This window comes from Heptranchias perlo, chromosome 6 (genome assembly GCF_035084215.1).
Source record: "Heptranchias perlo isolate sHepPer1 chromosome 6, sHepPer1.hap1, whole genome shotgun sequence".
Classification (NCBI taxonomy): domain Eukaryota; kingdom Metazoa; phylum Chordata; class Chondrichthyes; order Hexanchiformes; family Hexanchidae; genus Heptranchias; species Heptranchias perlo.
The window spans coordinates 1,044,132-1,062,951 of NC_090330.1; the positions used below are offsets into that span (position 1 = coordinate 1,044,132).

Consider the following 18,820-nt stretch of genomic DNA (forward strand, 5'->3'; position numbering starts at 1 on the left):
CGACACAAACCCAATCTAACTGGGACACCCGACACAAACCCAATCTAACTGGGACACTCGACACAAACCCAATCTAACTGGGACACCCGACACAAACCCAATCTAACTGGGACACTCGACACAAACCCAATCTAACCGGGACACCCGACACAAACCCAATCTAACCGGGACACTCGACACAAACCCAATCTAACTGGGACACCCGACACAAACCCAATCTAACTGGGACACCCGACACAAACCCAATCTAACTGGGACAATCGTCACAAACCCAATCTAACTGGGACACCCGACACAAACCCAATCTAACTGGGAAACTCGACACAAACCCAATCTAACTGGGAAACTCGACACAAACCCAATCTAACTGGGACAATCGTCACAAACCCAATCTAACTGGGACACCCAACACAAACCCAATCTAACTGGGACACCCGACACAAACCCAATCTAACTGGGACACCCGACACAAACCCAATCTAACTGGGACACTCGACACAAACCCAATCTAACTGGGACAATCGACATAAACCCAATCTAACTGGGACAATCGTCACAAACCCAATCTAACTGGGACACCCGACACAAACCCAATCTAACTGGGACACCCGACACAAACCCAATTTAACTGGGACACTCGTCACAAACCCAAGCTAACTGGGACACTCGACACAAACCCAATCTAACTGGGACACCCGACACAAACCCAATCTAACTGGGACACCCGACACAAACCCAATCTCATTGGGACACTCGACACAAACCCAATCTAACTGGGACACTCGACACAAACCCAATCTAACTGGGAAACTCGACACAAACCCAATCTAACTGGGACACCCGACACAAACCCAATCTAACTGGGACACCCGACACAAACCCAATTTAACTGGGACACTCGACACAAACCCAATCTAACTGGGACACTCGACACAAACCCAATCTAACTGGGACACTCGACACAAACCCAATCTAACTGGGACACCCGACACAAACCCAATCTCACTGGGACACCCGACACAAACCCAATCTCACTGGGACACCCGACACAAACCCAATTTAACTGGGAAACTCGACACAAACCCAATCTAACTGGGACACCCGACACAAACCCAATCTCACTGGGACACTCGACACAAACCCAATCTAACTGGGACACTCGACACAAACCCAATCTAACTGGGACACCCGACACAAACCCAATCTCACTGGGACACCCGACACAAACCCAATCTCACTGGGACACTCGACACAAACCCAATCTCACTGGGACACCCGACACAAACCCAATTTAACTGGGAAACTCGACACAAACCCAATCTAACTGGGACACTCGACACAAACCCAATCTAACTGGGACACCCGACACAAACCCAATCTCACTGGGACACTCGACACAAACCCAATCTAACTGGGACACCCGACACAAACCCAATTTAACTGGGAAACTCGACACAAACCGAATCTAACTGGGACAATCGTCACAAACCCAATCTAACTGGGACAATCGACACAACCCAATCTAACTGGGACACTCGTCACAAACCCAAGCTAACTGGGACACCCGACACAAACCCAATCTAACTGGGACACCCGACACAAACCCAATCTAACTGGGACACCCGACACAAACCCAATCTAACTGGGACACTCGACACAAACCCCATCTAACTGGGACACCCGACACAAACCCAATCTAACTGGGACACCCGACACAAACCCAATCTAACTGGGACACCCGACACAAACCCAATCTAACTGGGACAATCGTCACAAACCCAATCTAACTGGGACACCCGACACAAACCCAATCTAACTGGGACACCCGACACAAACCCAATTTAACTGGGAAACTCGACACAAACCCAATCTAACTGGGACACTCGACACAAACCCAATCTAACTGGGACACTCGACACAAACCCAATCTAACTGGGACACCCGACACAAACCCAATCTCACTGGGACACTCGACACAAACCCAATCTCACTGGGACACTCGACACAAACCCAATCTAACTGGGACACTCGACACAAACACAATCTAACTGGGAAACTCGACACAAACCCAATCTAACTGGGACACACGACACAAACCCAATCTAACTGGGACAATCGACACAAACCCAATCTAACTGGGACACACGACACAAACCCAATCTAACTGGGACACACGACACAAACCCAATCTAACTGGGACAATCGACACAAACCCAATCTAACTGGGACACTCGACACAAACCCAATCTAACTGGGAAACTCGACACAAACCCAATCTAACTGGGACACCCGACACAAACCCAATCTAACTGGGACACCCGACACAAACCCAATCTCACTGGGACACTCGACACAAACCCAATCTCACTGGGACACTCGACACAAACCCAATCTAACTGGGACACTCGACACAAACCCAATCTAACTGGGACACTCGACACAAACCCAATCTAACTGGGAAACTCGACACAAACCCAATCTAACTGGGACACACGACACAAACCCAATCTAACTGGGACAATCGACACAAACCCAATCTAACTGGGACACACGACACAAACCCAATCTAACTGGGACACCCGACACAAACCCAATCTAACTGGGACACTCGACACAAACCCAATCTAACTGGGAAACTCGACACAAACCCAATCTAACTGGGAAACTCGACACAAACCCAATCTAACTGGGACACTCGACACAAACCCAATCTGTGACTTTACTGTTCTGTGTCTATAATGTGCGTGTACAAGTCCTTACCTGTACCCAGTGATTTTTAAATACCATATAGCAGGTCTCGGGGTCGGCTGTGACCGGGGTCCGGGAGCCCACAGCTCGGCTCACCCTGTTCCCGGCTCCTCTAGGGTTCAGCTTACTCAGCCAGCTCATTCTTTCCACACGCTTCGGAGGTCGGGGTGCCGGGTGGGAGGGAGAGGTCGGGGTACGGTGTTAAGTGGGATGGGTTGGGTGGGTGGGGGTTGGGGGACTAGGGGGTTAGGAAGAGTGAGGGGTAGTGGGGTATAACTCTGCAAGGGCACTTTGTGTCTGCACTATCCAGTCAGTTTTCTCCTTAGCCAGTATTGCGACTGGTATCATCCTGTCTGGAGGAATCTCCCCTCCATGCTGCATCAATCACCATGCATTACTGTAAAAAAACAGAAATGGAAGCTTTAATTCATGAGGAGTTAGAGAGGAGAATGCTGCAGCATGCTGTGAACATGTAAATTGCCCAACCCTCACTGTACTGCCCTACTGTCATCTCCCTTAAACGGGACCTGCCAACATCACCTTGCACTTCCCCACCAAATCTCGATCCAGATCCCAAGGTCAAACCTGATCAGGTCAATTGATTCATTTGTACGCACTTAATGTGGAGTGATTATATCGTTCCCTGGAACTGCCCAGTCATGTATTAATTGTAAATTTTGACACACTCCCCGGGGTCCCCCTGTAAACACTGACACACTCCCCGGGGTCCCCCTGTAAATACTGACACACTCCCCGGGGTCCCCCTGTAAATACTGACACACTCCCGGGGACCCCCTGTAAATACTGACACACTCCCCGGGGTCCCCCTGTAAATACTGACACACTCCCGGGGACCCCCTGTAAATACTGACACACTCCCGGGGACCCCCTGTAAATACTGACACACTCCCCGGGGTCCCCCTGTAAATACTGACACACTCCCGGGGACCCCCTGTAAATACTGACACACTCCCGGGGACCCCCTGTAAATACTGACACACTCCCGGGGACCCCCTGTAAATACTGACACACTCCCGGGGACCCCCTGTAAATACTGACACACTCCCCGGGGTCCCCCTGTAAATACTGACACACTCCCGGGGACCCCCTGTAAATACTGACACACTCCCGGGGACCCCCTGTAAATACTGACACACTCCCGGGGACCCCCTGTAAATACTGACACACTCCCGGGGACCCCCTGTAAATACTGACACACTCCCGGGGACCCCCTGTAAATACTGACACACTCCCGGGGACCCCCTGTAAATACTGACACACTCCCGGGGACCCCCTGTAAATACTGACACACTCCCCGGGGTCCCCCTGTAAATACTGACACACTCCCGGGGACCCCCTGTAAATACTGACACACTCCCGGGGACCCCCTGTAAATACTGACACACTCCCGGGGACCCCCTGTAAATACTGACACACTCCCCGGGGTCCCCCTGTAAATACTGACACACTCCCGGGGACCCCCTGTAAATACTGACACACTCCCAGGGACCCCCTGTAAATACTGACACACTCCCGGGGACCCCCTGTAAATACTGACACACTCCCCGGGGTCCCCCTGTAAATACAGACACACTCCCAGGGACCCCCTGTAAATACTGACACACTCCCAGGGACCCCCTGTAAATACTGACACACTCCCAGGGACCCCCTGTACATACTGACACACTCCCGGGGACCCCCTGTAAATACTGACACACTCCCGGGGACCCCCTGTAAATACTGACACACTCCCGGGGACCCCCTGTAAATACTGACACACTCCCGGGGACCCCCTGTAAATACTGACACACTCCCCGGGATCCCCCTGTAAACAATGACACACTCCCGGGGACCCCCTGTAAATACTGACACACTCCCCGGGATCCCCCTGTAAATACTGACACACTCCCGGGGACCCCCTGTAAATACTGACACACTCCCCCGGGGACCCCCTGTGAACACTGACACACTCCCGGGGACCCCCTGTAAATACTGACACACACCCAGGGGCCCCCTGTAAATACTCACACACACCCGGGGACCCCCTGTAAATACTGACACACTCCCGGGGACCCCCTGTAAATACTGACACACTCCCAGGGACCCCCTGTAAATACTGACACACTCCCAGGGACCCCCTGTAAATACTGACACACATACAGACACACAGATACAAAGACACACACACACTCACACATGCACAAAGATAAACACATATACACAAGAACATAGAAACAGAAGTAGGCTATTCAGCCCCTCAAGCCTGTTCTGCCATTCAATTAAATAATAGCTGATCTGTGGCTTAACTCCATTACCTGTGTCAGCTTCATATCCCTTAATACCCTTACCACACACACACACACACACACACACACACACACAGACACACACACACACACCCTCCCTGGCAGCTCTGTGTTAACAGCACTCACTTCTCAGTGTGATACAGGCCTTTAGCACTGCCGAGGTGTTGTTTAAATAAAGACAAAATTCCATTCACAGCAGCATAATGTCACCCTGACAGGAACAGCTCAAGGTTCACTCCACATAATCAACCCTGTGCGGCTGTACATCAGGGAAAGGCCTCCCCTCCTCACCACCCAGCAAAGGGAAAAGCGCAGAATCTGCAACGCAGGGCAGCCGGGGAGAATTACCGAGAGCATCGATCAGCACCATCACTGCCAGACATTCGGAATCGTGAGACAGGCACTGTATTAATCACCACACACAGCATTCCTCTGCCAGAGCTGGGACACACACCAGCCCGCCCTTTCCCTCTATAACCAACTCAACAATTTCCTTCAGAGATTACAGCAGTAGTTACGCCGCCTTTCCCTTCCTCTTGGTTACTGGTGCACTGACCCTGGGATCACATTACGTCCCAGGCATTCCGCACACTAGAGTCTCTCGACAGATAACCTCTTTCTGATGCAAAATAGAACCTGCCTTAAAGAAATAAACCCTCAGAGTGTGAGAGCATTTCCTGAATATAATCTCTTTTCTAAAAAAAGAATTTTTTTTTAAAAAAAGCCCTTGATGGTATTTGCAGGGGAAATACCCCAATTAGAGAATTAATTTCATTCCATTCCAGGTGTGCGTTGATGTGTAACACAGTGATTTCTCACCCGATTCTTCCCACTCAGTGACACACTTACGGTGAAGGGCGTGCAGAATAAACTGCATGGTTCTTGTCAGAAATTTCTCAATAGAGGGAGTCTGGGGGCAGATTTTCAAAGCTCATTTTCTGCTCCAAGGAGTTTTTTTTTTAAAACATAGAATTACATAGAATTTACAGCACAGGAACAGGCCATTCGGCCCAACAGGTCCATGCTGGTGTTTATGCTCCACACGAGCCTCCTCCCTCCCTACTTCATCTCACCCTATCACCATATCCTTCTATTCCTTTCTCCCTCATGTGTTTATCCAGCTTCCCCTTAAATGCATCTTTACTATTCGCCTCAATTACTACTACAAAAGGAAAAATTTGCAGGGCTATGAGGAAAGAGCAGGGGAGTGGGACAAATTGGATAGTTCTTTCAAAGAGCCGGCACTGGCACGATGGGCCAAATGGCCTCTTTCTGTGCTGTATGATTCTATGAAATAGCGAGTTCCACATTCTAACCACTCTCTGGGTAAAGAAGTTTCTCCTGAGTTATTGGATCCTATTGGATTTATAAGTGACTATCTTATATTTATGGCCCCTAGTTTTTGATTCCCGCAGATCCTTGAGCTCCCTGCACTAAGCACCACTGCGAGGGTCGAAGAGCAGGCAGGACTAATGAGTTAGACCGAGTAATTACAGGCCAGTCAGTCTAACCTTGGTGGTGGGCAAATTATTGGAATCGATTCTGAGGGATAGGATAAATCATCATTTAGAAAGGCACAGGTTAATCAAGGACAGTCAGGGTGGATTTGTTGAGGGAAGGTCGTGTCTGACTAACTTGATTGAATTTTTTGAGCAGGTAACAAGGAGGGTTGATGAGGGTAACACGTTTGATGTAGTGAACGTGGATTTTAGCAAAGCTTCTAACAAGGTCCTACACGGTAGACTGGTCAAATAAGTAAAAGCCCATGGGGTCCAAGGGAAAGTGGCAAGTTGGATCCAAAATTGGCTCAGTGGCAGGAAGCAAAGGGTAATGGTTGACTGGTGTTTTTGTGACTGGAAGGCTGTTTCCAGTGGGGTTCCGCAAGGCTCAGTACTGGGTCCCTTGCTTTTTGTGGTATATATTAATGATTTGGACTTGAATGTGGGGGGCTTGATCAAGAAGTTTGCAGATGATACAAAAGTTGGCCATGTGGTTGATAGTGAGGAGGAAAGCTGTAGACTGCAGGAAGATATCAATGGACTGGTCAGGTGGGCAGAAAAGTGGCAAATGGAATTCAATCCGGAGAAGTGTGAGGTAATGCATTTGGGGAGGGCAAACAAGGCAAGGGAATACACAATAAATGGGAGGATACTGAGAGGTGTAGAGGAAGTGAGGGACCTTGAAGAGCATGTCCACAGATCCCTGAAGGTAGCAGGACAGATAGATAAGGTGGTTAAGAAGGCATATGGGATACTTTCCTTTATTAGCCGAGGCATAGAATATAAGAGCAGGGAGGTTATACTAGAACTGTATTAAACACTATTTAGGCCACAGCTTGAGTATTGCGTATAGTTCTGGTCACCACATTACAGGAAAAGATGTGATTTCACTAGAGAGGGTACAGAGGAGATTTACGAGGATGTTGCCAGGACTGGAGAATTTTAGCTACCAGAAAAGATTGGATAGGCTGGGGTTGTTTTCTTTGAAACAAAGGAGGCTGAGGGGAGATTTAATTGAGGTGAATAAAATTATGAGGGGACAAGATAGAGTGGATAGGGAGGACCTATTTCCCTTAGCAGAGGGGTCAGTGACCAGGGGGCATAGATTTAAAGTAAATGGTAGAAGGATTAGAGGGGAGCTGAGGAGAAATGTTTTCACCCAGAGGGTGGTGGGGGTCTGGAACTCACTGCCTGAAAGGGTGGTAGAGGCAGAAACCCTCATCACATTTAAAAAGTACTTGGATGTGCACTTGAAGTGCCGTAACCTACAGGGCTACGGACCAAGAGCTGGGAAGTGGGATTAGGCTGGGTGGCTCTTTTTCAGCTGGCATGGATACGATGGGCCGAATGGCCTCCTCCTGTGCCGTAACTTTCTATGATTCTATGACATCCACACACAGCCCTCTGGGAATGTCTGCCTGGTCACGTCTCACTATGCCTCGCTCGACGCTCTCCCCTCCCCGCGAGGGTCAGGTCAAAGGTGAGCGCTCGCTATCCAGGAAATGGCCAGCCTGACACAGACCACAGACACTCAAACTATAAAGCCCAAGGCTCACTGCCCGGCCTGTGCTTTTCATAGAATCTTACAGCACAGGAGGAGGCCATTCGACCCATCGCTCCTCTGCCGACTCTTCGAAAGAGCTATCCAATTAATCCCACTCCCCTGCTCTTCCCCCACAGCCCTGCAAATTTTTCCCCTTCAAGTATTTATCCAAATCATTTTTAGCTAATTTCTGCTGCGCCTCAGATACTCTACATAAGAAATTGGAAAAACAATCAGAAGGGTTTGTGTTCTTGATCGCAATCCATGTGCGTGTGCTGGAGGGCAGCATCAGGCTGGCTTATGATACCTTACATGGTTGAACACCCCAGGGACACTCGCTGGCTCGGCTAAGGCATGAGGTATGGGCACTTGGGCGAGAAACTGGAGAGAAAAGGGTAACCTGTACCCCAGTGAGAGTCAGTGTCTGTGGGACCTGTACCCCAGTGAGAGTCAGTGTGTGTGGGACCTGTACCCCAGTGAGAGTCAGTGTGTGTGGGACCCGTACCACAGTGAGAGTCAGTGTGTGTGGGACCCGTACCCCAGTGAGAGTCAGTGTGTGTGGGACCTGTACCCCAGTGAGAGTCAGTGTCTGTGGGACCTGTACCCCAGTGAGAGTCAGTGTGTGTGGGACCCGTACCCCAGTGAGAGTCAGTGTGTGTGGGACCCGTACCCCAGTGAGAGTCAGTGTCTGTGGGACCTGTACCCCAGTGAGAGTCAGTGTGTGTGGGACCCGTACCCCAGTGAGAGTCAGTGTCTGTGGGACCTGTACCCCAGTGAGAGTCAGTGTGTGTGGGACCCGTACCCCAGTGAGAGTCAGTGTGTGTGGGACCTGTACCCCAGTGAGAGTCAGTGTGTGTGGGACCTGTACCCCAGTGAGAGTCAGTGTGTGTGGGACCCGTACCCCAGTGAGAGTCAGTGTCTGTGGGACCTGTACCCCAGTGAGAGTCAGTGTCTGTGGGACCTGTACCCCAGTGAGAGTCAGTGTCTGTGGGACCTGTACCCCAGTGAGAGTCAGTGTGTGTGGGACCTGTACCCCAGTGAGAGTCAGTGTCTGTGGGACCCGTACCCCAGTGAGAGTCAGTGTGTGTGGGACCTGTACCCCAGTGAGAGTCAGTGTGTGTGGGACCTGTACCCCAGTGAGAGTCAGTGTCTGTGGGACCTGTACCCCAGTGAGAGTCAGTGTGTGTGGGACCCGTACCCCAGTGAGAGTCAGTGTGTGTGGGACCCGTACCTCAGTGAGAGTCAGTGTGTGTGGGACCCGTACCCCAGTGAGAATCAGTGTCTGTGGGACCTGTACCCCAGTGAGAGTCAGTGTGTGTGGGACCCGTACCCCAGTGAGAGTCGGAGTGTGTGGGACCCGTACCCCAGTGAGAGTCAGTGTGTGTGGGACCCGTACCCCAGTGAGAGTCAGTGTGTGTGGGACCCGTACCCCAGTGAGAGTCAGTGTGTGTGGGACCCGTACCCCAGTGAGAGTCAGTGTCTGTGGGACCCGTACCCCAGTGAGAGTCAGTGTCTGTGGGACCCGTACCCCAGTGAGAGTCGGTGTCTGTGGGACCTGTACCCCAGTGAGAGTCAGTGTGTGTGGGACCCGTACCCCAGTGAGAGTCGGTGTCTGTGGGACCTGTACCCCAGTGAGAGTCAGTGTGTGTGGGACCCGTACCCCAGTGAGAGTCGGTGTCTGTGGGACCCGTACCCCAGTGAGAGTCAGTGTCTGTGGGACCCGTACCCCAGTGAGAGTCAGTGTGTGTGGGACCCGTACCCCAGTGAGAGTCAGTGCGTGTGGGACCCGTACCCCAGTGAGAGTCAGTGTCTGTGGGACCCGTACCCCAGTGAGAGTCAGTGTCTGTGGGACCCGTACCCCAGTGAGAGTCAGTGCGTGTGGGACCCGTACCCCAGTGTGAGTCAGTGTCTGTGGGACCCGTACCCCAGTGAACGTCAGTGTTTTCAGGAGAGATGGGGGGGGGAAGAAATTAAACATTGATAGGGATGATTGAGATGTTCGACTTTTTTTCCTCGAAACATGAGATGAGAATAATCAGGTGGGAGGCAAGGGGAATTCTGTAGTTGTTTTGAGTAACGCTGTGAAGAGACAGGTGTTACTGTCCCACAGAGCACCTACAACAGCAGCTGAGGGTTACAAAGCATCCCACCCCAATCTTGCATCGGTCACCGAGGACTTTGGTTGTGTTGTGTAAGGGCTTTATAAAACTAATTGGCTGGGGATATGAGGCAGACAGCAATCTGCTCGTCATCAGGAAAGCAACAAGAAAGGAATAACAGCAATTAATGTTAATTAACAGAATGACAGGATACCTGATACAGGGAAAGTTAAGACTCAGAATGGACCTCTCATCCGGCACTAAACAACGCTCAGTAACAAGCAGCAACTCAGTGAGCTGAAGGAGGCTACCAGGCATCGGATCCAAGAGATCAGAAAACAACATGAACCACAAGACAGAAGCTGAGGGGGTTAACAATCTCCGGCTGCACCACAAATTCAGCTTACGGCTATCAGCGTTCGTTCTCACTCATATGTTTTAACAAACTATGTCCAGGTTTGAATAAAATTCACTTGGATTCCCATCTCCTCCACAAAAATCACTGACTCTCACTGGGGTACGGGTCCCACAGACACCGACTCTCACTGGGGTACGGGTCCCACAGACACTGACTCTCACTGGGGTAGGGGTCCCACACACACTGACTCTCACTGGGGTACGGGTCCCACAGACACTGACTCTCACTGGGGTACGGGTCCCACACACACTGACTCTCACTGGGGTACGGGTCCCACACACACTGACTCTCACTGGGGTACGGGTCCCACACACACTGACTCTCACTGGGGTACGGGTCCCACAGACACTGACTCTCACTGGGGTACGGGTCCCACACACACTGACTCTCACTGGGGTATGGGTCCCACACACACTGACTCTCACTGGGGTACGGGTCCCACACACACTGACTCTCACTGGGGTACGGGTCCCACACACACTGACTCTCACTGGGGTACGGGTCCCACACACACTGACTCTCACTGGGGTACGGGTCCCACACACACTGACTCTCACTGGGGTACGGGTCCCACACACACTGACTCTCACTGGGGTACGGGTCCCACACACACTGACTCTCACTGGGGTACAGTGTCTCGCTCATTGTAACTGTACAGAGTCACTATTTATTCAGGGTAAGGGTCACTCACTGTGTAACCGTACAGAGTCACTGTTTATTCAGGGTAAGGGTCACTCACTGTGTAACTGTACAGAGTCACTGTTTATTCAGGGTAAGGGTCACTCACTGTGTAACTGTACAGAGTCCCTGTTTATTCAGGGTGAGGGTCACTCACTGTGTAACTGTACAGAGTCCCTGTTTATTCAGGGTGAGGGTCACTCACTGTGTAACTGTACAGAGTCCCTGTTTATTCAGGGCGAGGGTCACTCACTGTGTAACTGTACAGAGTCCCTGTTTATTCAGGGTGAGGGTCACTCACTGTGTAACTGTACAGAGTCCCTGTTTATTCAGGGCGAGGGTCACTCACTGTGTAACTGTACAGAGTCCCTGTTTATTCAGGGTGAGGGTCACTCACTGTGTAACTGTACAGAGTCATTGTTTATTTAGGGTAAGGGTCACTCACTGTGTAACTGTACAGAGTCCCTGTTTATTCAGGGTAAGGGTCACTCACTGTAACTGTACAGGGTCCCTGTTTATTCAGGGTAAGGGTCACTCACTGTGTAACTGAGTGGAGTTATTGTTTAATGTGCAGGGTAAGGGTGAAGCTTCCATTGGTATAATGGGTGTGATTACCGAGTCTCCCCGGGGAAGCACGTGCTGTGCTATCGTGTTCAGGATCAGACTGGCTCTGCAGGTGGAAAGACAAGAGGTTGTGATCACTGACCTTCCTACAGTCCGATCTATGAGTGTCTCTGGGGGAAGCCTCAGGAAGAGTTACGTTGGATTAAAGGGCGGCACATGTCAGGAAGTTTAACAGCTACAGACAGGAAATGCTGGGGTCAGCGAGAGCACTGCGGGAGTTTGGGGGCATCGGTGAGCTGACACTGCGTCGCACCGCGCGAAGGAACCACCAATCCCTCAGTGAGATCTTTCTCCTCACCCACTGGCGCTAAGATCTCTGCACCATCTCACCCAGGGCACCAGGCATGGTCCCTCGATTCTCAAGTTACCGAATTTTGCTGGGGTTCCTTGGGTGAGTGCTAGCAGGGTATACATAGAATTACTTGGAGTCTAAAGCACAGAAACAGGCCATTCGGCCCAAATGGTCTATGCTGGTGTTTATGCTCCACACGAGCCTCCTCCCTCCCTACTTCATCTCACCCTATCAGCATATCCTTCAATTGCTTTCTCCCTCATGTGTTTATCCAGCTTCCCCTTAAATGTATCCACACTATTCACCTCAACTACTCCTTGTGGTAGTGAGTTCCACATTCTCACCACTCTCTGGGTAAAAAGTTTCTCCTGAATTCCCTATTGGATTTATTAGTGACTATCTTATATTTATGGCCCCTAGTTTTGGTCGCCCCCACAAGTGGGAACATCTTCAGAATCTTACATATTGTAAATATTTTATGCACTTTCTCCAGTGCTTCTATATCCTTTTTATAAAATGGAGACCAGAACTGTGCACAGTACTTAGTAAGTTTAACATAACCTCTCTGCTTTTCAATTCTAACCCTCTAGAAATGAACCCCAGTGCCTGATTTGCCTTTTTAAATGGCCTTATTAACCCACCCCGCTACTTTTAGTGATTTTTGGATAATCAACCGTGGAAGGGCCGTCACAGCCCATCCTGACCCTGCCCTCCGCACATATTCCAGTCGGATAGCGATCAGGAGCAGAAACCCTGGGTGAATGTTCCTCTCTCAGGGATCCTCAGGCTAACTGTGGAACCCGAACCTCCCTTGTTCCTTCCTGCTCTGGGTGGCTCAACAACAACAAACTCCCATTTATATAGCACCCTTAACGTAGTAAAACATCCCAAGGTGCTTCACAGGAGCGATAATCCGATGCTCAGTTTGGGTTCCGCCAGGACCACTCGGCTCCAGACCTCATTACAGCCTTGGTCCAAACATGGACAAAAGAGCTGAATTCCAGAGGTGAGGTGAGAGTGACTGCCCTTGACATCAAAGCAGCATTTGACCGAGTGTGGCACCAAAGAGCCCTAGTAAAATTGAAGTCAATGGGAATCAGGGGGAAAACTCTCCAGTGGCTGGAGTCATACTTAGCACAAAGGAAGATGGTAGTGGTTGTTGGAGGCCAATCATCTCAGCCCCAGGACATTGCTGCAGGAGTTCCTCAGGGCAGTGTCCTAGGCCCAACCATCTTCAGCTGCTTCATGAATGACCTTCCCTCCATCATAAGATCAGAAGTGAGGATGTTCGCTGATGATTGCACAGTGTTCAGTTCCATTCCCAACTCCTCAGATAATGAAGCAGTCCGTGCCTGCATGCAGCAAGACGTGGACAACATCCAGGCTTGGGCTGATAAATGGCAAGTAACATTCGCGCCAGACAAGTGCCAGGCAATGACCATCTCCAACAAAAGAGAGTCTAACCACCTCCCCATGACATTCAACAGCATTACCATCACCGAATCCCCCATCATCAACATCCTGGGGATCACCACTGACCAGAAACTTATCTGGACCAGCCATATAAATACTATGGCTACAAGAGCAGGTCAGAGGTTGGGTATTCTGCAGCAAGTGACTCACCTTCTGACTTCCCAAAGCCTTTCCACCATCTACAAGGCACAAGTCAGCAGTCTGATGGAATACTCTCCACTTGCCTGGATGAGTACAGCTCCAACAACACTCAAGAAGCTCGACACCATCCAAGACAAAGCAGCCCGCTTGATTGGCACCCCATCCACCACCCTAAACATTCACTCCATTCACCACCGGTGCACAGTGGCTGCAGTGTGTACCATCCACAGGATGCACTGCAGCAACTCGGCAAGGCTTCTTCGACAGCACCTCCCAAACCCACGACCTCTACTACCTAGAAGAACAAGGGCAGTAGGTACATGGGAACAACACCACCTGCACGTTCCCCTCCAAGTCACACACCATCCCGACTTGGAAATGTATCGCCGTTCCTTCATTGTCGCTGGGTCAAAATCCTGGAACTCCCTTCCTAACAGCACTGTGGGAGAACCTTCATCACACAGATTACAGCAGTTCAAAAAGGCGGCTCACCAGCACCTTCTCAAGGGCAATTAGGGATGGGCAATAAATGCCGGCCTCACCAGCGGCGCCCACATCCCATGAACGAATAATAAAAAAAATTAACATTTGACACCGAACCACATAAGGAGATATTAGGACAGGTGATCAAAAGCTTGGACAAAGAGATAGATTTTAAGGAGCGTCTTAAAGGAACAGAGAGAGAGGCGGAGAGGTTTAGGGAGGGAATTCCAGAGCTTAGGAAGCTGAAGGCACGGCCGCCACTGGTGCAGTGATTAAAATCGGGGATGCGCAAGAGGCCAGAATTGGAGGAGCGCAGAGATCTCAAAGGGTTGTAGGGCTGGAGGAGGTTACAGAGATAGGGAGGGGCGAGGCCATGGAGGGATTTGAACACAAGGATGAGAATTTTAAAGTTGAGTTGTTGCTGGACCGGGAGCCAATGTCGGTCAGCAAACATGGGTGACGGATGAATGGCCCTGGCACGTGGCGCAACATTACCTGCAGCCCTCCAAACTCACCTGAGTGAAGTTGTCTCGGTCATATAGTCCGAGCATTCATCGGGAAGTAAACGACTGCACAGGGTTTGTGGGTTCACGCCCACGCCAGGACTCGAGCCCATGATCTAGGCTGACGATCCCAGGGAAGTACTGAGGGAGCGCCGCACTGTCGGGGGGTCAGTACTGAGGGAGCGCCGCACTGTCGGGGGGTCAGGACTGAGGGAGCGCCGCACTGTCGGGGGGTCAGGACTGAGGGAGCGCCGCACTGTCGGGGGGGGGGTCAGGAGTGAGGGAGCGCTGCACTGTCGGGGGGGGTCAGGACTGAGGGAGCGCCGCACTGTCGGGGGGGGTCAGGACTGAGGGAGCGCCGCACTGTCGGGGGGGGTCAGGACTGAGGGAGCGCCGCACTGTCGGGGGGGGTCAGGACTGAGGGAGCACCGCACTGTCGGGGGGGGTCAGGACTGAGGGAGCACCGCACTGTCGGGGGGGGGTCAGGACTGAGGGAGCGCCGCACTGTCGGGGGGGGTCAGGACTGAGGGAGCGCCGCACTGTCGGGGGGGGGGGTCAGGACTGAGGGAGCGCCGCACTGTCGGGGGGGGGGGTCAGGACTGAGGGAGCACCGCACTGTCGGGGGGGGTCAGGACTGAGGGAGTGCTGCACTGTCGGGGGGTCAGGACTGAGGGAGCGCCGCACTGTCGGGGGGTCAGGACTGAGGGAGCGCCGCACTGTCGGGGGGGGTCAGGACTGAGGGAGCGCCGCACTGTCGGGGGGGGTCAGGACTGAGGGAGCGCCGCACTGTCGGGGGGGGTCAGGACTGAGGGAGCGCCGCACTGTCGGGGGGTCAGGACTGAGGGAGCGCCGCACTGTCGGGGGGGGTCAGGACTGAGGGAGCGCCGCACTGTCGGGGGGGGTCAGGACTGAGGGAGCACCGCACTGTCGGGGGGGGTCAGGACTGAGGGAGCGCCGCACTGTCGGGGGGGGTCAGGACTGAGGGAGCGCCGCACTGTCGGGGGGGTCAGGACTGAGGGTGTGCTGCACTGCCGGAGGTGTTGACTCTCAGATGAGACGTTAAACCAAAGCCCTGCGTGCCTGTAAACGATCCCATGATGTGATTGGAAGAAGAGCAAGGGAGTTCTCCCGATGTCCTGGCCAATATTCCTCCCTCAAGAAGTAGATTAACTGACTATTTGTCTCATTGCCACTTTTTGGGATCTTGCTGTGCATCAAAATGGTTGTGTACAGGAGAAACTGTTTCCACTGGCAGGAGGGTCGGTAACCAGAGGGCACAAATTTAAGGTGATCGGCAAAAGAACCAGAGGGGAGATGAGGAAACATATTGAGTTGTTCTGATCTGGAATGCGCTGCCTGAAAGGGCGGTGGAAGCAGATTCAATAATAACTTTCAAAAGGGAATTGGATAAATACTTGAAAGGGAAAAATTTGCAGGGCTCTGGGGGAAGAGCAGGAGGAGTGGGAGTTATTGGATAGTGCTGTGCTGCTTCTATGACTACAAAATGACTGGTTACATGTGAAGTACATGTGATGTTTGATTTTTTTGACACATACACCTAACAAGTGAAAGCTGCAAGACCAGGGGTGATCTGCGATCATGGGGTGCAGCGCACTGAGGAGCCACACTCAGGCCCATGAGGCAGATTAAAAATAACAGTACTCACTGGCATCAGGACCTGAGCTGTCTACAACGGACCCGGCACAGTGCAGCTCCCCGCACAAGGCCACCCAGTGGGAGAGGTGAAGCTCACCAATGTCATGGGAACTGAAGGTGGCATCGAGCAGCTGCTCGGAGCTGCCATCCGTCTCTCTCTGTCCGTCCGTCTCTCTCTCTCTCAGATCTGGCGGAGAGGAAGTGCTGCAACAGCCAGTGAGTCCTGTGACACAATGCAGCATCCCAGCACTATAACATCAGGTTAAACCCATCTAGAGATGTTTATCAGGACAGACACCTTTCAGCACAGCATAAATAGGTAACTCCTAACTTGAGATATGGGGAGCAGCGGGTCATGAACTAAAAAGAGGACTGCTCCAATCAGGGACCATGCAGTGTAAACAGGGCACCGATAGAATGGGCACCATGCAGTGTAAACAGGGCACCGATAGAATGGGCACCATGCAGTGTAAACGGGGCACCGATAGAATGGGCACCATGCAGTGTAAACAGGGCACCGATCGACCTGGCACCATGCAGTGTAAACGGGGCACCGATAGAACTGGCACTAGGCCAGGTGGCAAGTGACTGTCCAGCATTGGTAAGCTGAAAAGCAAAATGACTGCCTCTCCCCGACTGTAACAGCTGTTTCTTCTCTTTCCTTCTCTCCACTAATGCCGCCCGTGGTTCTGATGGTATCACTCTCACGTCAGAGTCAGAAGGTTGTGGGTTCAAGACCCACTTCTCAGCAGATAATCCAAGCTGACACTTCAGTTCAGTACAGAGGGAGCGCCGCACTGTCGGAGGGTCAGTACTGAGGGAGCGCCGCACTGTCGGAGGGTCAGTACTGAGGGAGCGCCGCACTGTCGGAGGGTCAGTACTGAGGGAGCGCCGCACTGTCGGAGGGTCAGTACTGAGGGAGCGCCGCACTGTCGGAGGGTCAGTACTGAGGGAGCGCCGCACTGTCGGAGGGTCAGTACTGAGGGAGCGCCGCACTGTCGGAGGGTCAGTACTGAGGGAGCGCCGCACTGTCGGAGGGTCAGTACTGAGGGAGCGCCGCACTGTCGGAGGGTCAGTACTGAGGGAGCGCCGCACTGTCGGAGGGTCAGTACTGAGGGAGCGCCGCACTGTCGGAGGGTCAGTACTGAAGGAGCGCCGCACTGTCGGAGGGTCAGTACTGAGGGAGCGCCGCACTGTCGGAGGGTCAGTACTGAGGGAGCGCCGCACTGTCGGAGGTGCCACCTTTCGGTTGAGACGTTAAAGTGAGGCCCCGTCTGCCCTCTCAGGTGGATGTAAAAGATCCCATGGAACTATTTCGAAGCAGGGGAGTTTTCCCGGTGTCCTGGCCAATATTTATCCCTCAACCAACACCTAAAACAGATCATTTATTCCATTGCTGTTTGTGGGATCTTGCTGTGCGCAAATTGGCTGCCATGTTTCCTACATTACAACAGTGACCACACTTCAATTGACTATGAAGTGCTCTGGGACGTACTGAAAGGCGTTATAGAAATGGACGTTCTTTCCTTCCCTAAAGGACATTAATGAACCAGTTGGGTTTTTACGACAATCTGACAGCTTCACGGTCACTTTTACTGAGACCAGCTTTTTATTTCCAGATTTTTAAAACTAAGTTCAAATTCCCAAATTGCCCTGGTGGGATTTGAAAGCACATTCTCTGGATTACTGGCCCACAGTCTACCGCACCTCATCGCTACTTGTTCTTCTGAGACGGTGGGAAATACCGCCATATCGATAATATTCACAGTTGTGAGGCGCCTAAAAGATCCCAAAACCCATTCCCACCCTCCTTGCCTTGCACCATCATCCCTTTTGTCATTTAATCACTCCTGCCCTCCACCCTATCTCCCTTTCCCTGGCTCTGTACTTGTTTAAAAACTGTTAAATCTCCTTCATCTTCCAGTTCTGAGCAAAGGTCTTGGACCTGAAACCTTAACTCTCTTTCTCTCTCCACAGACGCTGCCTCACCTGCTAAGTGTTTCCAGCATTTTCTGCTTTTAATTCAGATTTCCAGCACCCATGTTTGTTTTCTCTTAACAATCTTTGTTCACAGTTCAAGTGGACAGTTTGAAAATATCACAGTGCACGTTACTGAAATCCTGTCTTGTGTTACTATTTTCTGTCGTATTCTTATGCCAGCAAAAACTTCTCAACTTCCTACTGTACACTGTAACCTGCAGCGTGGGTTAATGCCTTGTAGGCTGTATATAGAGCAAAACGCCCCACAGAATACTGACAGGGTGTACAGCTGATGCAGGTTTCAACAAAGAACACCGTCTAGTATGACAACATAACTCAGCGCAAAAGAAACAGAACGTACAGTTCAACAACAGCCC

General features: G+C 51.6%; 1 protein-coding gene across 1 annotated transcript in view; it reads right to left on the reverse strand.

Annotated features, from left to right (window-relative positions):
* Positions 1 to 5,530, reverse strand: part of fhip1b (FHF complex subunit HOOK interacting protein 1B) — a 41,794-nt gene extending 36,264 nt beyond the window's left edge. Inside the window, exons 1-2 of the mRNA XM_067985558.1 lie at positions 5,403 to 5,530; positions 2,761 to 3,145 (exon numbers count right to left, since the gene is read on the reverse strand). Coding sequence (XP_067841659.1) covers positions 2,761 to 2,889 — 129 coding nt within the window. The 5' untranslated portion in view covers positions 2,890 to 3,145; positions 5,403 to 5,530. The remainder of the gene's footprint in view (positions 1 to 2,760; positions 3,146 to 5,402) is intronic.
* Between the last annotated feature and the right edge of the window lie 13,290 nt (positions 5,531 to 18,820).